General features: G+C 38.4%; 1 protein-coding gene across 1 annotated transcript in view; it reads left to right on the top strand.

Annotated features, from left to right (window-relative positions):
* The first annotated feature begins 428 nt into the window (after nucleotides 1–428).
* Nucleotides 429–23,860, top strand: part of LOC121375868 (glycine receptor subunit alphaZ1-like) — a 38,083-nt gene continuing 14,651 nt past the window's right edge. The window contains exons 1-4 of the mRNA XM_041503544.1: nucleotides 429–487; nucleotides 2,073–2,165; nucleotides 18,538–18,602; nucleotides 21,308–21,375. Coding sequence (XP_041359478.1) covers nucleotides 2,095–2,165; nucleotides 18,538–18,602; nucleotides 21,308–21,375 — 204 coding nt within the window. The 5' untranslated portion in view covers nucleotides 429–487; nucleotides 2,073–2,094. The remainder of the gene's footprint in view (nucleotides 488–2,072; nucleotides 2,166–18,537; nucleotides 18,603–21,307; nucleotides 21,376–23,860) is intronic.

Raw genomic sequence — 23,860 nt, 5'->3', positions numbered from 1 at the left:
TATTCTGGACTATATATGAGACTATAATGTTAACAAATCATCAAATTGGGCTACCTGCATCAGAATACCAAACAGTCTGTGAGAATTGCAATTTAACAGCTGAGAGAATGGACTACCTGAACCAGACTTCCAAATTGTCTTTGATAATTGCAATTTAACGTCTGAGAGAGCCTATTCAGACTGCCAAAAGGAGCCAGTAGAATCCGAGAGTCGGTTGAAATCCATTGGCCACGAATGACGAATGGCTTGTGTTTTATAAAGCATGCCATAATGGCGAATGACTGGGACTATTGCCGATTACCGATTGCTCGTTCCGTGCGGAATAAACCCCAGGAGATGTCATCGCGCAGCCGGCAGCTGGAGCCGATGTCCATTGAGTAACTATCAATCAGTTAGTTTCAAGTGACAGCTCGCGGCGGCTCGATTTTGGCTTTCGTCAAGTTCCTAATATAATTAGGAGGAACCAGAGGCTGGTGTTGAGTTATAGGTAGTCAAGATTGTTGTTGTTGTTATTGTTGTTGTTGTTGTTGTTTAACACATTTCATTTATATTGGTAAGTGGTTTTCAGTCTCTCTCTCGCTCTCTCTCTCTCTCTCTCTCTCTCTCTCTCTCTCTCTCTCTCTCTCTCTCTCTCTCTCTCTCTCTCTCTCTCAGTTCTGTGATGTTTTTATATAGCTCTTAGAACGCGCGTGCGTTTTAAAAATGTTGCTTTATATTGATATATTTCAAAAATCTATGGGGAGAGCTACTTAAGATTTTACAAGATTTTACTTTAGCGACTCCTTAAACCGGGGGTGAATTAGACAACCGTATTTTAAAGGGTTTTTTGTTTTTGTTTTTGTAACGCTGAAATGTTATGTCTTTCAAGTTGCCAGATAACCATGCCTTTTATTGGTGTTTTCGATGTGCCGAAGTTTCCCTTTTTAACATTGTGTTGTCATGTCGTTAAGACAACGATATTTTTAGAGTTGTGTTTTCAATGTACCTGATAACTGAATAACTCATGTCACAATCAAAACTGTTTCCTAGCAATATTACAATTATTATTATTATTATTATTATTATTATTATTATTACTGTACCATGTACTGCCATTACTATTACTACTACTACTACTACTACTACTACTACTACTATACTACTACGACTACCATTACTTCTACCACCGTTATTAGTAGTAGTAGTAGTAGTAGTAATTATTATTATTACTACTACTACTACTACTACTACTACTACTACTACTACTACTGTTACAGTTATTATCAATTAATATCATATACAAGTAAATACATGTATTATGTATTATCATATGTTATTATTTCATCCTCCTGTAAACCATCTTGTCACGTTTATACTATTTACTACTACTACTACTACTACTACTACTACTACTACTACTACTACTACTACTACTGTTACAGTTATTATCAATTAATATCATATACAAGTAAATACATGTATTATGTATTATCATATGTTATTATTTCATCCTCCTGTAAACCATCTTGTCACGTTTATACTATTTACTACTACTACTACTACTACTACTACTACTACTACTACTACTGTTACAGTTATTATCAATTAATATCATATACAAGTAAATACATGTATTATGTATTATCATATGTTATTATTTCATCCTCCTGTAAACCATCTTGTCACGTTTATACTATTTATTATGTATGTTCCTCTAATGCCGTTGTGGAACGGCCTGAGTGTAATAAAGTTCTGTTCTGTTCTGTTCTAACTGTTGTAAACAACTATTCTTGTTTAGTGTTTTTCAGTGAACCGAAATGTCGTTGACAACTATTCTTTTGTCGGTGTTTTTAATTTGTACCAAAATACAGTTATACAACCATATAAATACTTTTGCCAGTGGTTGTCAATATGTCGAAATATTATTATTAGACATCAGTTCTTTTGTCAGGTGTTGTTGTTGTTGTTGTTTTTTGTTGTTTTCTGCTTTTGTTTTCAATGGACCACGATGTCGTTACACACCCAGCAGTTTCTTGGCTGTTTAACACCGTGTCGGCGTGTCTCTAACATCGTATTTCTTCTCTGTTTTGCAGGTCACTGACAAGTGGTTGCAGCATGGACCTCGTTCAGCATCTGTTTATCTTGGTACTCGCATCTCGGTGGAAAAGTGCACTCGCCCAAACCAGGTTAGTAGATATAAACACTCGCCCAAACCAGGTTAGTAGATAGATACACTCTACCAAACCATGCTAGTAGACAGAAACACTCTCCCAAACCAGGTTAGTAGACAGAAACACTCCCCCAAACCAGGTTAGTAGACAGATACACTCCCCCAACCCAGGTTAGCAGACAGATACACTCTATCAAACCAGGTTAGTAGACAGAAACACCTCCCAAACCAGGTTAGTAGACATATACACTACCAAACCAGGTTAGTAGACAGATGCACTCCCCCAAACCAGGTTAGCAGACAGATACACTCTATCAAACCAGGTTAGTAGACAGATACACCTCCCAAACCAGGTTAGTAGACATATACACTACCAAACCAGGTTAGTAGACAGATGCACTCCCCCAAACCAGGTTAGCAGACAGATACACTCTGCCAAACCAGGTTAGTAGGCAGACCGCTCCCCCAAACCGGGTTAGTAGACAGAAATGCTCCCCCAAACCAGGTTAGTAGACATATACACTCCCCCAAACCAGGTTAGTAGACAGATACACTCTGCCAAACCAGGTTAGTAGACAGATACACTCCCCCAAACCAGGTTAGTAGACAGATACACTTCCCTAAACCAGGTTAGTAGACAGATACACTCCCCCAAACCAGGTTAGTAGACAGATACACTCTACCAAACCAGGTTAGTAGACAGATACACTCCCCCAAACCAGGTTAGCAGACAGATACACTCTATCAAACCAGGTTAGTAGACAGAAACACCTCCCAAACCAGGTTATTAGACATATACACTACCAAACCAGGTTAGTAGACAGATGCACTCCCCCAAACCAGGTTAGCAGACAGATACACTCTGCCAAACCAGGTTAGTAGGCAGACCGCTCCCCCAAACCGGGTTAGTAGACAGAAATGCTCCCCCAAACCAGGTTACTAGACAGACACATGTTGCCAAACCAGGTTAGTAGACAGACACATTTTCCCAAACCAGGTTACTAGACAGATACACTCTACTAAACTAGGTTAGTAGACAGATACACTCTACTAAACTAGGTTAGTAGACAGATACACTCCCCCAAACCAGGTTAGCAGACAGATACACACTGCCAAACCAGGTTAGTAGACAGATACACTCTGCCAAAACAGGTTAGTAGACAGATACTCTCCCCCAAACCAGGTTAGTAGACAGATACACTCCCCCAAACCAGATTAGTAGACAGATACACTCTACCAAACCAGGTTACTAGACAGACACATTTTGCCAAACCAGGTTAGTAGACAGACACATGTTCCAAAACCAGGTTAGTAGACAGACACATTTTCCCAAACCAGGCTACTAGACAGATACACTCTACTAAACCAGGTTAGTAGACAGAATCGCCCAAACCAGGTTAGTTGACAGATAAACTCACCCAAACCAGGTTAGTAGACAGATACACTCTACTAAACCAAGTTAGCAGACAGACTCGCCCAAACCAGGTTAGTTGAGAGATAAACTCACCCAAACCAGGTTAGTAGACAGATAAACTCACCCACTTTCAAAAGGTTCATGGTCAGGTAAAGATGTTTGCATTGTACATGTATATTTATATCATGGTATCACTTAGTTAGGCTTCTTATAATACAGACATAGTTTTCACATTGTTATTATATATCCTTATCATTTTATCTTATGACTGTGTGACGTTTCCCTGTTTTATTAATCTAATGACGACACAGTCATTATAAATCAGAATTACTTGCTCTCACGCTAAGTATACGTTAATACTTTCGTATTTGTAACCTAAAAATAACTTTTTATCGGTGATTCGTTTATTCGCGGTTTGTAAGTTATCAAATCGTCTGTATTGATTGTTCTCTTAGAAATAGATCATGACACGTTTGCTTTTAATGCGCATGTCCAGAAGGAGAGGTTGGAGAGTAGAAAAAAAACACACTCGCACACGCACACATGCGCGCGCGCTCCAAGTAAATTTTCTTTTTTTAAATATATTTTTTCAACATGACCCGATCCCCCCACCCCTCTAAACAAACAATTTCATTCATGCACATACACACACACACACACACACACACACACACACACACACACACACCTGTTGAATGAAATGACATGTCAAATATTAGTGACTGTCATTGACTAGGCAGCGATCATACGTTCTGGGCATAAACTATTGCGGCTGCTGTGTAATTTCATTGTTTGTACTATTAGAATATTAAGGTTAGTGTTAAAGGCATTTTGTCACAGACCACTGACCTATTTAATGGCGTAACAAAGTATTACCTGAATAAATATAATTTGATTTGTCAATAAATGTACTTTATTCAACCATCTTCATAACCACCATACTCCATTTACTAACGATATTTTGTAAAAATAATTGAATTATGGCAATGGTCCATAATTAAAAAAACTAAAATTGCCGAGAGCGTTGACATGGATTTCATTCTATCATGGTTCAGTTAAGGTGATGCGATAGCTAGATTTGGTTTCCAAAAATTAATGTAATTTTTATTTAGTATCCATTTTTCGAAAAATAAGGTCCCTAAATCCGTGACAGTATGCATTTAAGCTGCATTCACATTTATACTTTAAACTAGTTTAACAAAAACTCGTGTATAGCTAAACCAGTTTAAAATGTAACTGTGGACGCAAACTGTTTTAGTTAAACTAGTATAAGGCGGAAATGACAGTGACTTAAGTCAGAATAGACAGTAATTTCGTTAATTAGCAACGGCCTAAAAGACTCGTAGGGTTACAGCTCTGTAGTCCGAAGGTTCAATGGTCCAAAGGTTCGGTAGTCCGAAGGTTCAGTGGTCCGAAGTTCAATAGTCCGAAGGTTCAGTAGTCCGAAGGTTTATAGACCTAACTATAATCACGAAGAATGGCAAAAGAACAGTGTCAAATGCACTAAACAAATGTGAATTATTTACAGTAGTCACTACGCGTACGTCTGTGTAAAATGTTTTAGGCAACAGTGTAAGATATATGTTATCACACGACGATATGACTCATGTTGGCTATCACATAATGCATTCAATTTTGTCTTTGAAACTTAAAGGCTATACCTTGAGGTCCATGTCCACAAAATACTATATCCAAATAATTCCATGTACTACCATTTTATAAATGTCTTTATTGTAAAAACCAATAAGGGTGGCCCATGGGTTAGCATGTGCCCATTTTTTTTCAGTAATGTGTGTTGTAATAAATATAGTATGTCCAAAAGAAACCACACCAAGACTGAGAGACTACTGAAGTAAAAACAACAAAACATGTTGCATGTTTCATTAGAATAGAATAGAATAGAATAGAATAGATATTTAACGACAACCCAGTGCATGTTCCAAAGCTATACATTAGTATTCATATGTGGTGTATTGACATGATGTGAAGAAAATGTCATTCCCCCAAAAAGTAGAAATATATTTAACTATCATATCGTTTCCATTATTCAAATTATAAAGGGTTTTAAACAATTTGTTATTGGTGTAGGTTTTTTCTGGACGTCAGTATAGAATACTAAATAAATATAAACGAGTTCCTGTAACAGACAATGTTTAACTATTATGAATGCGTTTTCAATCGTACATCACTCACTTTCTCTAATTAATAACTGTACAAAAGGGCGACCAACGTAAGGAAATGTTTGTTTTCGGATCTTAAAAAGTATTTTCAAATTAAAGCGTGCGAATTCACTTTTTATAAAAGGTAATATACAGCGTGCGAAACCTTTTTTATACACATACCACATACACACACACATTTTTATACAGTGAAATTCCTCCAAACGACCACTCATATACTAAGACCATATGGATATGTAGTAATAAAATACTAGTCTTAAGAATACTCGCTATTACGGATTCCGCCTGCTAATGGTCGTTTTCAGTACGTTTTTACTACACAAATGGGACTTCTGCACTAAGTAACCTATCATACTGGTAACAAACAATAAACTGGCGAATACTTTCATAATTAATTTACTGAATGTACAGCGCTTGATCTGTTTATTGTGTAAGTTGTACATAAGAATATGAAAAGTATAAGTTTAATAATATTATAAGCATCTAGAGAATGTATATGTGTCATTTTTGTGTGCTTCCATAAAAACACTGTTCAAGTACGCCTATCTTGTGCACATCCTCTGACGTCATCGGAGTTCTGCCCTCAACAGGGAAGCATTCGTTTTCATGAAAGTAGATGTATATTCTATACAATTTGTTTTGATTTTGAGTCAGACAAATGTATACGCCCATGATCCCTGAGGCCGGCGACAAAATGGTCACATATTTTGTCGCTCTCAAACCATTTTGTTGCCAGTTTGACTATACGTACATTTGAAGCCAACTTTGTAGCTCTTATTAATTCTGCTAGACTGATCGACAGATTATATTTTGCAGATGATTTCTATGAATGTATGAATGGTTTGCTAGGTAACATTTCAGATGATGACTGTTTTCATAATTATATTACACAGTACCTTTTAGACTCCTATAATATGCTTACGATATATATATATAGATAGATAGATAGATAGATAGATAGATATAGATATGTATGTATGTATGTATGATATATGATATAACGCAACCCGAACCAGTATGGCCAATTTTAAAAAAACCAGTCACAGATGATATTATATCAAGCATCATTAGTAATGACAAGTTCTATAAACAGATTCCCTTACATTCCGCATGCCATTTGCAATAAAATAATACCTAAGCAACACAAAAATCAAACCAACACACGCACAAACACATTTGGAAGCAATATTTCATCATGTGTGTCGAGTTAATAAATATACAAAAATTATGATTATATACCTCATAATTATTGTATCCTTAAATATGTGTAGTATCGAACGATTTTGTCGCTGAAGACAAAATGGTTTGATGGCGACAAAATGGGTCGTAACAGTTCTATTGAAACTTGTTAATTTCCAACGTGTACTAGTTAGGGAAATTACAACGCCGACTGACAATTAAAGGCTTGACACTGGATTATTCTAACAGTTAAATGTACCGTCATTTTGAATTAAGCAAGGCTACGAATTCAACTGAAGCAAAGCTGTTGCAAAACTTTGAGGATAAATTGCATGATTATGTTAACGTGTAACGTCGTATTTATACCATACACATATTAGACGTAATGAAACATTAGCCTATGTTTACGGAGTACAGTGTATCGGATCAATGAACCTTCGGACTACTGAACCTTCGGGTCATTGAACCTTCGGACTATTGAACGTTCGGACCATTGAACCTTCGGACTATAGGGCGGTCCCCGACTCGTAGTCCATTGCTGTGATGATGTCTTAAACATTACTGTCTGTTTAACGACACCACTAGAGCACGTTGATTTATTAATTACACATTACATGTACAGATCTATAAGTACACTTCCACCGTATAGCTGTTGTATGTGTAAACGCTCTTCATTTCGAACCAATTTTTTTTTAGCTAAACCAGTTTAAGTTGTATAAGCAGTGGCACATGCCCTACCACCCCCTTGCCCCCCACCCCACCCCACCCCCATCCCGCTTCCTACGCCAGTAATAAGTATGAACACAGCTAAGGTCTCACTACACAGATGTCATCTGCCATTGAAACCCATGTTAAACTGCCCAACTTCAAGTGAAGATTGCCCATAGAACGGGTTCTCGTTGGCACCAACAACATACACCATTGCGAACATACATTATATAAGCATTTATTTTCACTGCAAAATTGAGAACATTTCCGTCTCAGTTTTTGGCTATATGACCGCATCTGGCTGTAGTACCGGTCCGAACAGGTGGTTCATTAATCGATTCACTCCGGTTGTCACTTGCGCTATATACCCATGTCCCAAAAGGTCGATGCACAATATTAGAAAATAACATGGGCAAAATACAGCCAGAAGGCTTACCATTAAACATACATATTGTTTTAATTCTTCACCATTTCCTAGAAGTGAATATGTGAACCATAACATGTGTCACAATTAGGAACTATAGTGGACCGTGATGAATGAACTCTCACCCGGAAGTCATCTGTGTAGTGAGATCTAATGTTTTAGACTTACAATAACCATTCTGGTATAAGTTATAGTCCTGCATATGATGTGTGGCGGAACATACGTCCATGCGGCTCAATGTACTACTGAGGTGTTTGCGTCCTAGGATCGAATCATCTCAGTGGACCCATTCTCTGATTGGAAGTTTTGTTCGACCAAACCAGTGCACCACGATTGGTATACTAAAGGCCGTGATATGTGCTGTCATCTACATATACAAGAACCCTTGCTACTGATTGAAACGAAATGTAGGTGGTCATTATTACCAAATGTGTGACGTACAATGACATAATTGGCCGGCAACATCACATATGGTAACATTGTACTTTATGCTGCAGATGTTGTTGAATCGGTTATAAGTTTAATTATTGGTGTTTTTCTTAAATCTCTGCTCTGTATTTTTGTGTAATATATCCCGTATCCCTAAACTGAATACACATATTTCTTAGTAGTTCATATAATCGAAGATTCGCATAAATAGAATTGTTATCCTGTCACGGGGATCCTATAATACCCGTAACTGAATGAAACACGATTATCCAAATATCTCTCCTAACTGTATATCTATTAGATCTCTCTGTAACAGGCAGTTATACCCGCGTGGCTCGTCTCTAGGTATGCTCAGAGATACGATCTTATATAAAGTATGTATAATATAGCACGTTTAGTTCACAAGAAAACACAACAAAAACACAATACACTTTGGAATCTGTATTAATCTACGCTGACAAATGTACTGCCGCAGTAGTTAATTACAACAACAAATAATAACAACCCAGAACTGATCACTTAATTAGTTAATCTCTAGGTGTCTAGTTTACACAATATTGTAATCACTTCACCGTGACACAACACCCACACGTGTGATAATTGAGAAACGCTTCCAGGGGAACTTAATTAATAAAGGAATTACAACTCTATTCCTAACTGGTTAATTTTTAATTAACCCTTAACTACTCATTCAGTAACCTTGTAATACAGAATTAATACTGGTACCTATCACAATAAAGACAATAACCTACAGTTTACCTAGGTCCTCTAGGATGACTGGTTAAGCTTTATATATATAGAACAGTGAGCCTACAGTTTACTGCGTCAGATTACCGGCAGCACCGTCTAAATAATATTGGTATTATACAGTATTAAAATATTTAAAGTCACATCAATCACATCAAGTTTATACAACAGAGCAGAAATAATATATAATTACCAGTCCGGACGGACAACGTTCCCCCTGGAAGCCTTCCTATGTTTCTCCCTGATATCTCTAAAACCCTAGCTATTTATTATAAAAACCCATTATCGCCTAGGGGTACATCGCGGCACCGAATACCTACAAGTGATATTTCCACAGCGACCAAAACGACAATTTTCCTTAGATGGCCAGACTTGCTGACGCCTAGTCGCCAAAATCACGGTCGTAAAAACCGCACTCGTGGAGGTATTACGTAACTACTGGCCACATGGCCTCCGCACCTGGGCTGGGTGTGTATTAGGCACAGCTCGACCACGGTCGCGCGGAGGTATTACGTAACAAAGTGCCCACCTAGTCTTAAGTGCATATTGGAACTGCACACGGCCCTCTAAAACAATTAATATCGCCACAGGCGAAAAGAAATAAGAGCATGTTCCGTCACATACACAATTAAGTTAGTTCGGACCAGTTTTGAACTTAAGTATGCGAAGAAGAAAAAATAAGATCATAATGTGTTTAATTGTCTTCGATAATATAATTACCAATGGTTCAGCATTTAAAATCAGTAAAACATTTTTTTACAAATTTTGAAGTCAAGAGTTTTGTGAAATGAAGTATTATGGCGGCTATCTTGAATTTGTGCTAAACAAGTGAACTTCTCCATCATCTTCTTTTTTAGACTTTTAGATTATTCTGAAGACCATTCTAATGACAAAACTGAAGAAAAACCTTTTGTTGCAATTTGCGATGTGTTCATCATTATTTTGATTGGATTAATAGTTTATCATGTATTTATTGTGATTTTACTACAACCTATCTGTACTCAGATCCATTAATATTATTTAGTGGGAACCAGTTTCTCGTACATTTTGCCATTTGTAAGAATTTTACTCTAAAACTTCCATAGAAATATCCATTAATTATCATTTGGACGTAACAAGGTTGTCGTGTATGTTGTTATTTATTATGATTGTACTCAAAACAGCTACACTGAAATCGTGTAGAAGCATGTTATTCCAATGAGATAATATTGATATGGAATGATAAATAGAAAATAAAATTTTAACTGCTGTAAATTAAATGTCACTGGTGATACGTGGTATGAAAGAAAGAAAGAAATATTTTATTTAACGACGCACTCAACACATTTTATTTACGGTTATATGGCGTCAGACATACGGTTAAGGACCACACAAAGTTTGAGAGGAAACCCGCTGTCGCCATTACATGGGCTACTCTTTCTGATTAGCAGCAAGGGATCTTTTATTTGCTCTTCCCACAGGCGGGATAGCACAAACCATGGCCTTTGTTAAAACCAGTTATGGATCACTGGTCGGTGCAAGTGGTTTACACCTACCCATTGAGTCTTGCGGAGCACTCACTCAGGGTTTGGAGTCGGTATCTGGATTAAAAATTCCATGCCTCGACCTGGGATCCGAACCCAGTACCTACCAGCCTGTAGACCGATGGCCTAACCACGTAAAAAAAGGCTTTCTCGTCTATTTAGTCAGTTCAATCATTTTACGTTAAGGGGCGGGATTTATATATCGGTCGGTGGAGTGCTCGCCTGGGGTGCGTGGGTCGTAGCATCGAACACCCTCGGCGGATCGATCGGGGATGAGGTGGGGTGGGGTGGGGTGATGACTTCGTCCCTGGACACACACCTCAGCTATCTAGGCTGTCTGTCCAACATAGGGGCTAGTGAGAGAGAGAGAGAGAGAGAGAGAGAGAGAGAGAGAGAGAGAGAGAGAGAGAGAGAGAGAGAGAGTTGCCTTCCCCCTGAGTCGTTAAACTCGCTCAGGGTGGAAGCCGGTTCCGGGAAGCGAACCCAGTACCTACCAGTCTTAACCACTACACCACCGAGGCCGGTCCATCAGAAAGAGTGTAATTTTAATTTGTATAGCCGCACTGCACGCACTCTTCGCATCTGTGTGCCAGTGAGCTCTAAAAGTTCTCTATACCAAATGTCGAGATAACCATATGTTAGACCACTGGGGTGTTATTAAATAAATATTCATTTCCTTTGGTGATGTGTTTCTAATAATTATTATATAATAATAATAATAAAAGATAATTATTGTCTTTGGTATATGGGTTGCATAATAAATAGATTTTCCCCTGGTATTTAAAATATCAACAATAACAATATCTGTTGATCAGTATTTGTGTCGCAAAAGGCTCGTTAAATACACATTAACAATTCGATATATCGATTTGAGTGTCTACATTTGAGATAATCAAAATAATAGTAAGATATAACAATGATTAGCATACAGGCTAGACAGGTTTATTGTGAAATGCTTTTATTAAAACCAATCAGACAGTTATTGATCTTTTCAGATCTTAAACCATATTAACGTGCCTATATGCAATTACGGTCCTGGGCACAATCTCTGACTTCGTCAGTAACTGGCTTCGGGTCAGAATGGGATGGGGACGGAGGTATATATAGTACATGGGTTATGGGGGGGGGTCCACATGCACACACCCCACGACACCCCCGCCCCCCACCTTCATGAATGTCTCCTCAATAGTCTTATCCACGGCACAACGACTGCCCGCAGTAGTGGATCCAGGAGTGGAGGGGGGGTGGGGTCCAGGGGACTGGCATGGTTGTGGAAAACGGGAATTTTGTATTTTACTCAATTTAGGTCATTTCAGTTCTAACCATTAATTTGTAACATCTCACCAATGAAAGAATGGACTAACAATACAATGATAGCCTGTTTTTATTTTCGGATGTTTCAAAGGTGGAGATCTATAACATCTTTTACCTCATTGGCAGTTTATATTTGCATATTTTTGACATTTTAGTAAACGGGATGATAGATTTTCACTTTCGCCAAAGCGCCGTGCCTTTTTTTTTTTTACGTCCGATGATGTCATCAATGATGTCATCTATTAGTGGAATATAGGGCAATACAATACCAACATTTTGACACCAGGTTTGTGAAAATTGGTCCATTTGAAGTGAAGCTATAAGCAATTTAGTTTGGCCTACCCCGAAAATTGTGGCAAGCCAGAAAAAATGGGCGTAGTCACAAAAGATCATGGGAGGTACTTTGAGACCCAATTTTTTCCCTGTTAACATGCTTTTTCCAAGTCACCAGACACATGGGTATAAGAAAATACCAAAGAAGTTCAGTGGGGGGGGGGGGGGGATGCATGTGCCCCCCCCCCCCCCCATAGCCCATGGACTAATATCTAGCAATTAAACAAAAAGACCCAATGGTTTGTTTTTTTTGGGGGGGGTTATTTTGAAGAAAAAAAAAATGGTTATATTACAGCTATTTAATTCGAAGTAGTGATGGGAATCGGTTGGAATTCCATCATCGATCATGATTTATAATCGGTTGGCACCATCCGATCAACTTTCGATTACATAATCGGTTACAATTATATGAACAAAAGAAGGATTTGAATAATAAAGGTAATTTATGTAGACATAAAAATAAACACTAACCCCGACATATTTAAATCAATTCTAGCATCTAAATTGGGTGTATACTTACAGTTAAGATTTTTCATCATAATCGATTATGGATTTTGATAATCGATCATCACAATTTTCGATTATAATCGATCTCTGGAACATCACTAGTTCGAAGGATCGAAAAGGGAAGCAACTCTCATTAAAACTTGGTATGCAGACAACGTAATGCACGATTTGGCATTCAGTTCTACAGTCAGCCCCATACTCTTACAAAAATGTGTTTTGGAAATAATTTCAGAAAAGTAAAAGTGTTTTTAGGAAATAACAAAACAAAATTACTTTTTTTGTGTCCAATTTAGAAAACAATCGGCTCAAAAATAACTAACTTGTAGTAAATTATATAGCATCAAAAAAGGCGTTCCTTTGGGACGGACTATAGATGCAAGAATCAACCCTGTGTTTACACCACTCTCTCGACATTTAATAGCCTACAGTCAAATACGTTTTAAAGGAATTCGTCCACCATGGCCTAGTACGTCATTAAAGGGACAGACCCTAGTTTCAGCCCATGAAAAGGCACACCAAGTTTAGTTAATCTTAACCTTTAACACATTTGGATAAAGTTACAATTGAGTTAACTATGAGTCTGTGACTTTGAAATGGTGAAATACCCTCTAAAAATAAACTAAAACTCGACTCCATAACTGTTACGTCTCAGACGTACGTGCGTTTTTAAAAATATGAGAAATCCATTTTGTGATATTAAAAACACCAGGATGACCAAAAACACTTCGAATGTATGGAAATGGATATTCTAAACAATAAAATCTAAGTAAAGTATGATTTCGATTATCAAAAAAACGGCACTAATAGTTTAAAATATGCCTTAGTGTTTAAAACCTAGGATATGTCCCTTTAATATGTCATTCTGTAGTAAATGAATAATTAAGAAAATATTATACTAATATGCACTCAATTTCCTGTGATGACGTCAAGACTGCAGAGAGAAAATTAACCAACAGCCAGATTCTAGCAGACTTGAACCCCCAGCGAGCAAAGTTGACTACGTTGAAACAAGACAATGTTTCCATTTGTCAGAACCTTCCAACGGTTACCAATACCTTAAGCCAGGATGTGCTCTTGGAACCCAACGCTACACCGATTCGACAGCATGCCTATCGGAGAAAAACTGGCAAACGTGCACCACTGAAAAAGAAGGAAACGAAGTCCCAGTGGTCAGATGAATGCGAGATGTCATTCAACCGTCTCAAGCAGAGGCGCTACTCGTCTCCCGTGATGGCAGCACCAGACTACCGAATGCCGTTCAAGCTAGCTGTGGATGCCAGTGACGTGGGAGCTGGAGCTGTGCTGTTCCAGGAAGACGAAGACGGACTGGACCATCCTAATGAAAGCCTCCAACCAGAGAGTTTTGAGATGGAGTCTTCTTCTGCAAGAATACCCAATTACCATTGAACATATCAAGGGCACATCCAATGTAATCGCTGATGCCCTGTCCCGAAGTTGAACGTTATGATAATGTGTTGACATTCTTGATTTCAGTTTTGTTTTTATATATTTTATTTGTATACCAGGGACTCAGAGACTCAGTGTGATTACTGGTAGTCACCTTATTATTGCATGTGTTATAAATGCCCGTATGCGTCGGTTAACGCACCTTTTTGTTTTAATGTAGTATATTTCCCTATTCCTAGAGTAGAGGAAATATCCTTTTTGAGGTAGGGGTGTGTGACGGAACATGCTCTTAATTTTTTTTTCGCCTGTGGCGATATTAACTGTGTTAGAGGGTCGTGTGCAGTTTCATTGCACTTAGTCCAGGTGGGCAACTTGTTACGTAATACTTCTGCGCGACGGTCCTCGAGCTATACTTTCTAATACACACCCAGTCAGGTGCGGAGGCCATGTGGCGAGTAGTTACGTAATACCTCCGCGAGTGCGGTTTTTACAACCGTGATTTGGCGACGATGGCGACAGCCAGTCTGACGATCAGAGAAAAATATACCGACTCTGGAAGAGGTGGAATATCAGATGATAGGTGAGGTACCGCGTTGTACTCCCAGGCGATATTCGCTGTCTCTGAGAGTTTTGAATAAATAGCTAGGGTTTAGAGATATCTAGGGGAACCATAGGAAGGTATCCCGGGGGAACGTTGTCCGTCCGGACTTTGGTAAATATATTATTTCTGCTCTGTTGTATAACCTTGATGTGATTGATGTGACTTTAAATATTTTAATACTGTATTATACCAATATTCTTTAGACAGTGTCTTCGGTCATCTGACGAAGTAAATCGTAGACTTTTTGTTCTAACATTATACGAGTATTTGGTAATATAAAGCTTAGCCAGTCATCCTAGAAGACATAGGTAAACTGTAGGTTATTGTCTTTATTGTGATAGGTACCAGTATTAATTCTGTGTTACAAGGTTACTGAATGAGTAGTTAGGGTTAATTAAAAATTAACCAGTTAGGAATAGAGCTGTAATTCCTTTATTAATTAAGTTCCCCTGGAAGCGTTTCTCAATTATCACACGTGTGGGTGTAAACTAGACACCTAGAGATTAACTAATTAAGTGATCAGTTCTGGGTTGTTATTATTGTTGTTGTTATTAATTAACTACTGCGGCAGTACATTTGTCAGCGTAGGTTAATACAGATTCCAAAGTGTATTGTGTTTTTGTTGTGTTTTCTAGTGAACTAAACGTGCTATAATAATATATACTTTATATGAGATCGTATCTCTGATCATACCTAGACGAGTCAACGCGGGTATATACTGCCTGTTACAGAGAGATCTAATAGATATACAGTTAGGAGAGATATTTGGATAATCGTGTTTTATTCAGTTACGGGTATTATAGAATCCCCGTGACAATTGGATTCAGCAAGACTCGTTAGTTACATTTTGGTTGCTAAAATATATCATAACATATACCATACCATACCATGTCATATCATAGTATACCATATTATACAATTTTTGATAATATATCGTAAATTACGTCACATCACATTGCATCGCATCACAATTATATCACGTACCATGTCTTATTCTCCATATGGTTCAACATAACCGAGTTAATAATAATCATACGATTCACACGTGTAATACCAAGTGTAATGACGTCATAACATGACGTTGCTTCTCCCGTCCTAGTTCAGAATGCATTTGAAATATGACGTCATATGTGGCTGAAACATTTTGATTCGGGTATTGTTATTCATAAAGAAAACAACAATAATAATATGGATAATAAAAGAAATTATTACACTTGCGTGTGAGTCTACTGATTTTACGAAACTCTGTCAGGATTCATGTATTACCATCGCTCTCGCTCGGGCAATACAAAAATCCTGACACTGGTTTCGTAAAATCAGTACAACACACAAGCTCGTATAACAATCTCTATATACTATATGGAATTTATCGTATGACATATATTCACATCATATATATCATTTTGTAATAATACATTGTTAGACACATATAACTGCCTAGAACATGGATTGTTGAGGAATTGCAGTTCGGTACGTATCGTATCCATAGAGTGCGTGACAATAGAGTATTCAGATTGTGTCAAGAATGCCATTGACCAAATTTAATATACCCTAAAGGATAACTGGCACAATTTCTCAAGTAAATGTGCTGCCCACATGAATATTGGATGTCTGTATTTGTGTTAATTAAGGCTCTTTCATTCAAAAGACTTTCAAGAGGTGTTACTCAATATGATTTACGACAAATCTACCTCATTATATCATTTCACACCATGATCTATCTTTGGCATCCATTTTAAAACGTGTGCGCTGTTGTCACATCGTGGTATAGCTTTCCACTGTCGATGTTATTATCTGTTACAGACATTAGACATCAGTTTTGCTGGATTGGTCATTGGTTGGTTTTGAAGAATCAAGGGTGTTGGTCATCCAGTGTATGTTAGCCTAATGTTGTCTTGACGGCTAATCTATCACAATGTAAAATAAGGCACGCACGATTATCACACTTTGAAAATCGTACAACAGAAAATAGTTTTAATATGTGGTTTAGAGAATTGAAGAAAAACGTTTTTGTTATACAGGCTATTCGTCTTGATTAACGGTCAAGGATCATGAAACTGATAGACCGACCGACAAACAGACAGACACTTTATTCAAGTCTAACCGAGTCAAAACTACAATAATGTAATATAATATAAAAGTTGAAAGTAAGAAACCGCCGAATTTAATTTCATTCAATTGAAAATAAAGACATGAATCCTCTGGCATGTTGGGGCAGGACGTAGCCCAGTGGTAAAGCGTTCGCTTGATGCGCGGTCGGTCTGGGATCGATCCCCGTCGGTGGGCCCATTGGGTTATTTCTTGCTCCAGCCAGTGTACCACAACTGGTATATCAAAGGTCGTGGTATGTGTTATCCTGTCTGTGGAATGGTGCATATAAAAGATAACTTGCTGCTAATTGAAAAGAGTAGCCTATGAAGTGGTAGCAGGTTTCCTCTCTATATATCTGTGTGGTCCTTAACTATATATCCGACGCCATATAATCGTAAATAAAATGTGTTGAGTGCGTCGTAAAATAAAACACTTCTTTGCTTCCTTCCTCAGATATGCTTGTCCGTTTTAAGGTCCTGCTATTCCTTTGGGATACAGAAATGATTTTAAGCACTTGGAACGTGCTAAACATTCGTTTTACTAACAATAAAAATTCGTTGTTATAAAAAAAAAAACATTTCTTTAACAATAATTCAAATTGCCAATGTATTAATTCTAATAATTGTTCGTTTCAGTTGATCACAGTTTTTATTTATGCCTATAAATATTTGCCGATACAAAAATTATTCGTTTCTCTGTCGCGTCATCGCATGGTGGACCTACTTTATCAGATAAAAAGATGGATCTAATTTGGAATTCTGAAATCATCATATCACAAGTCGCACGGAGTAAGGGCCTTGTAATGACCCACACTATTTTATGTCCACCAAACGATGCTATGTAGTACGTCGCACGATCATTTAGAAGCTATTAACATGGAGTACGGCTAGAAGTCGACCATAGTTTTATGACTCATTTTTATACGCCACGTTTGTATCTTCTTCCATCACATCTATTGGAGTCGGTAGAACGCTCGCCTATAGCTAAGTGCTTTGTTGGTAGGATTGAAGCCCCATTCTTTTAACTGGATATTTTTCTACCCAACCAGTGCTCCACAACTAGTATATCAAAGGTCTGATGTGTGCTGTCCTGATACTAATGTAAAAATGCAGCGGGTTTCCTCATAATTACCGGGGGCGGGACGTAGCCCAGTGGTAAAGCGCTCGCTCGATGCGCGGTCTGTCTGGGATCGATCCCAGTATATGGGCCCATTGGGCTATTTCTCGTTTCAGCCAGTGCACCACGTCTTGTATAGCAAAGGCCGTGGTATGTACTACACTGTCTTTGATATGGTACATATAAAAGATCCCTTGCTGCTAATCGAAACGAGTAGCCCATGAAGTGGCGACAGCGGGTTTCCTCTCTCAATATCTGTGTGGTCCTTAACCATATGTCTGACGCCATATAACCGTAAAAAAGTGTTGAGTGCCTTTCTTTCCTTCCTCATAATTACCAAATAGATGACACTAATAGACGATGATGAATGAATCTATTTGCGTTTTAACTTTATTTTAACCTTCTTTTTTTTCAGAACTGAGTTTGTGAAGGCGTTGCTGATGGACTATGACAACAAAATCATCCCGACATTTGACAGAGGTATGCTGTTGTTCATTGTAAAACTATTGACTATATCTATATAGGAATTTCAAAATTAATCTCCTTGGCACTCTTGTAGTTACCTCTTCTGAGGTCAGGCAGGTTGCAGAATCAAGGACCCTTGGTTCATTGATTGGCTTAGGTCCAAACAAAAATGTCTGACCTCTGGTCCGCGCGCGCGTCCATTTTGACCTCTTGTCTCCACCTTTTATTTTTAAATTAACATTTTCCGTGGTAGCTACATCAGCGCCATCTATACCAGAAATAATACTGCGCCGCCTCAAATAATAATATTTTGGCGCATCATGACACTTTGTGTCCGAATGACGTTATTTGATGGCAAAGTTGGAAGACAAAATGTTGCCTTGGCTACATGAAAACAATGTGAAGGAAAGCATAAATGGCACCAAGGCAAATGAAGAGGGCATAAAACAATCTTATCTGTGCAATCCAGGCTCTTCCTTTAATCTTATTTTTAAAGACCGACTTAATTCTGGAAGTTTGGTCCGACCACAGAAACAGACTGTATTTTGTGGAGCCTTATTTTCGTATCGGACCGCTCTAGTATGTCAGTTGGTAAAAACTGTATAAAAGATGACGTGTTGCTATTCCTAAGGAGTATTCTGTGTGGCAGCAGTGGGTTTCGCCGGGCTGTAGCTCACTGGTGTAGCGCTCGTCTGAGGGGCGATGGGTTGCAGAATCGATCACCCTGGGCTTTATGCCATTTCCTGTGTCGTACGACCGGTGCATCAAAAGGCATACTATTTTTAACATTATTTTTATAGAGTAGGAAAAAAACCACCTATATTTTTGTCCTCAATTGGAGGGCACAGGTCCCTCCTCTCCACCCCCCCCCCCTTCTCGGTTTCTACGGGCCTATGGTAGGTACTGAGTTCGCACCTCGGTACCGGCTCACCTCTAGAGCGAGGTTTAACGGCTCAGTGGGGGTGGTTTATGACTGGTATCACACTAATCGCTAAAAAATAACCACTAACCTCTGACCTGGAGAACCGGCCTCGGTGGCGTCGTGGTTAGTCCATCGGTCTACAGGCTGGTAGGTACTGGGTTCGGATCCCAGTCGAGGCATGGGATTTTTAATCCAGATACCGACTCCAAATCCTGAGTGAGTGCCCCGCAAGGCTCAATGGGTAGGTGTAAACCACTTGCACCTACCAGTGATCCATAATTGGTTCAACAAAGGCCATGGTTTGTGCTATCCTGCCTGTGGGAAGCGCAAATAAAAGATCCTTTGCTGCCTGTCGTAAACGAGTAGCCTATGTGGCGACAGCGGGTTTCCTCTAAAAAAAAGTGTCCAAATGACCATATGTTTGACGTCCAATAGCCGATGATAAGATAAAAAAAATCAATGTGCTCTAGTGGCGTCGTTAAATAAAAGAAACAAACTTTACTGACCTGGAGAGGCAGTTCATGATAGCTGAGGTGTAGGCCCAGGATGGTATCCTTGAACTTTAAAAACTGAACTATAAATGCAGTTCGGTATACGTATGCATTAATCAACAGTACATGATAACATGTCATCTCACTTACCTCTCACTTACTTCACCAACTGTAGGTATATTCAGTAGCAGATCCAGAAAATCCAATGACACCCGTTCCCAAAGGCATTCCTAGGATTCAGCAAAGTAAAAAAAAAAAAAAAAAGGAGCAAAATACAGGGGGCGGACTCCGGGCCCCTACTTGGATTCGCCACTGATATCAGTATTATATGCTTTCTTTACAATTGAAGGATCTTTGACCTTTGACCCAATGATATGTTTATTTGGTACAGTTCTATCTTAAAGTTCGGAGTGGGAGCAGTGTATTCACAAGCGATCAATATTTTTAGTAAATTGTGACTTCAGATCGATCAAATAACTGGTATTAAAGTTAATGTGGTCAACAGTCTGTCATTACAGCACTTGTCACCTTTAAGTGAATAGTTTTAATTTGTATTCCTCCCAGGCCGGCAGACATATGATTATTTAGAATGACGTTAAGGGTTGACAGCTGAGCGGAACAGTGTGTCGAGAACATACTGTCGTCTGCTATATGTGGCGGCTGGTACTGCACAGAGCAAGGGTGAAAATATATAGTTAATTCGTTTACTGTCACCTACGCTCTAGTCACACTGTGTTATTAGTCTGCTGTTAAATTTCATTACAGCTTCGTGAGCAAATGGCAAATCAGAGACACTTAAATTTTAATTGTTTTTTAGTTTTAAATTTGTCTGAAATGACGTTTTAATGTAATTAAGTAATTTTTTCAGGGTTTTTTATTTTGTAAACTTTTTTTTCTCTCTCACGATCCAAGATTAAGATGCTCGAGTTTGTAAAGGTTTGAATTAAATGAACGTTTCTGTCTTTGTAGCTGTTGTAAAATCTTTCCAACTCCTTTTAAGCGAATAAAAATGCATATTGTTTATATGTTTTTAATTAGGATATCAATGTCTCTACTATAAGCAGCGACTCTCTCTCTCTCTCTCTCTCTCTCTCTCTCTCTCTCTCTCTCTCTCTCTCTCTCTCTCTCTCTCTCTCTCTCTCTTTGTTTCGTCCTTTTTCTCTCATACACATCTCTATCTTTTTCTCTTCTACTCTTTCGCATCATCTCCCTGTCTCCCTCTCCTCTTTTACTTCAACGCGGGTGTGGCCTGTTATGTTTGTAATTAATAGATTTCAACATAACTGGATTTTTTGTTTTGTTTTAAGCTACGCCAACTGAAGTGGACGTTTCAATCTTCATAAACAGTATAGACTCCATCAGCGAACAGACGATGGTAGGTTAGAAAAAAAAAGTTCTCTTTTTGTATAGATAATACGAAGTGACAAAGACGATGGTACGTTGACAGTCTCTTCCAAAAGGCACCGATGGTAAGATGTAGACGATATTACGATATAGACGATGGTAAGACGTAGGTGATAGGAAGATGTTCACGATGGTAACATGTAGATGGTGGTAACATGTAGACGATGGTAACATGTAGGTGATGGTAAGATGTAGACGGTGGTAAGTGTAGGCGATGGTAAGATGTAGACGGTGGTAAGTGTAGGCGATGGTAAGATGTAGACGGTGGTAAGATGTAGGCGATGGTAAGATGTAGACGGTGATAAGATGTAGGCGATGGTATGATGTAGACGGTGGTAAGTGTAGGTGATGGTAAGATGTAGACGGTGGTAACATGTAGGCGATGGTAAGATGTAGACGGTGGTAAGTGTAGGCGATGGTGAGATGTAGACGGTGGTAACATGTAGGCGATGGTGAGATGTAGACGGTGGTAACATGTAGGCGATGGTGAGATGTAGACGGTGGTAAGTGTAGGCGATGGTAAGATGTAGGCGATGGTAAGATTTAGGCGATGGCAAGATGTAGATGATGGTAAGATGTAGACGGTGGTAAGTGTAGGCGATGGTAAGATGTAGACCGTGGTAAGTGTAGGCGATGGTGAGATGTAGACGGTGGTAGCATGTAGGCGATGGCACGATATATTAACGATGTTAAGATATATTGTCGATGGTAAGATATAGATGATGGTAGGTAACCAACCTCTCCTAATCGGTATCGATGGAACAATTGCAAACAGTCTAATAGTAATGAATGCAGTGAAAAGCTTGTTTTGTTTACCGACATGACTATAGCACATTGATTTATTATTAATCATCGGCTATTGGATGGAAAACATTTGATAATCCTGACATATAGTCTTAGTGGAAACTCCCTATATTTTTCCATCAGCCACAAGGGAGTTTCTATATTCACTTTCCAAATACAGAACAGCGTATACCATGGCCTTTGATGCATCAGTTGTGGGGAATTGGTTTTGGATGGGTCCGCCGATGAAGCTCGAGGTAAAGTGACAAACTGATTGGAGTCTCTTCCAGTAGGTACAGATTGCTATGGAAAAAAAAAATGTTTTATTTAACGACGCACTCAACACATTTTATTTACGGTTATATGGCGTCAGACATATAGTTAAGGACCACATAGATTTTGAGAGGAAACTCGTTGTCGCCACTTCATGGGCTACTCTTTCCGATTAGCAGCAAGGGAGCTTTTATTTGCGCTTCCCACAGGCAGAATAGCACAAACCATGGGCTTTGTTCAACCAGTTATGGATCACTGGTCGGTGCAAGTGGTTTACACCTACCCATTGAGCCTTGCGGAGCACTCACTCAGGGTTTGGAGTCGGTATCTGGATTAAGAATCCCATGCCTCGACCTGGGATCCGAACCCAGTACCTACCAGCCTGTGTGATAAAAAGTAGTTTATGATAAATTATTTTAATAATGAACACTACCACTTTCATTGTTTTTATAAGCGGCGAAACCCCAAAATTAAAATTTTATACAGAATTGCCGAATAAACAAATGACAGTAATTAAAAATCATCAGTTACGACCAACTACATCTGCAATTGAGAACAAAATATCAGACGAGAGTTAGTGGACACAAAAGATAGAATTACCGTTCTGAGCACATGACAAATTTGACACCAAATAAGTGGTTTTTCAGTCGGACGATAAAAATAAAGTATTACGGGACATTCCTGAGTTTGCTCCATTGTAAGATGTTTCCGACTAATAAAATATTTCTACGATTACACTTACACATTAAATATATTTTCTTGTTTAGAATATCAGTGTATGTATATTCAATGTGTTTCTGGTCGTTTTGATATTTGTAAGAAGCCCAAACTGGATTCGTACGTACGAAAAAACCTTATTTTTAGGAAATAAAATGAAATTTAATCTAGTACAAATATTAGAACTATCAGAAACACGTTTAATATACAGTCACTAATATTTTATGCAGAAAAATATATTTGATATGCAATTACAATCGTTAAAAAGTCTCTATTAGTCGATAATATATTAAACATTGCAGCAAACTCAGGAATGTCCCTTTATTGCTCAAATAAAATATAACTAATTGTACCAGCCTGTTGACCGATGGCCTAACCACGACGCCACCGAGGCCGGTCGATTGCTATAGAGTAAACAGACATGCAGTAATCCATCTCGTCCCATAGGTAGCAGACAGTGCCAGGCTGGAAACATCATGAAATAGATAAAAACACATACCATAATGATGATACATAGGAAATAACTGGTTACTGTCTTAAGATATCGGTTTATCTTGCTAAGGTTAGAATGGCGAATGCAGAGAGATTTATATAGTCCTCATATCTTGACAATGAATACAGTGATTGCGTGATAAAGTGTAGTAGAAAGTCGTACTTGAGAAACCACCTGTAATAGTATTGAT

Source organism: Gigantopelta aegis, chromosome 6, assembly GCF_016097555.1.
Source record: "Gigantopelta aegis isolate Gae_Host chromosome 6, Gae_host_genome, whole genome shotgun sequence".
NCBI lineage: Eukaryota > Metazoa > Mollusca > Gastropoda > Neomphalida > Peltospiridae > Gigantopelta > Gigantopelta aegis.
Note: the sequence above shows the minus strand (reverse complement) of the source record. Positions and strands in the feature narration are given on the sequence as shown.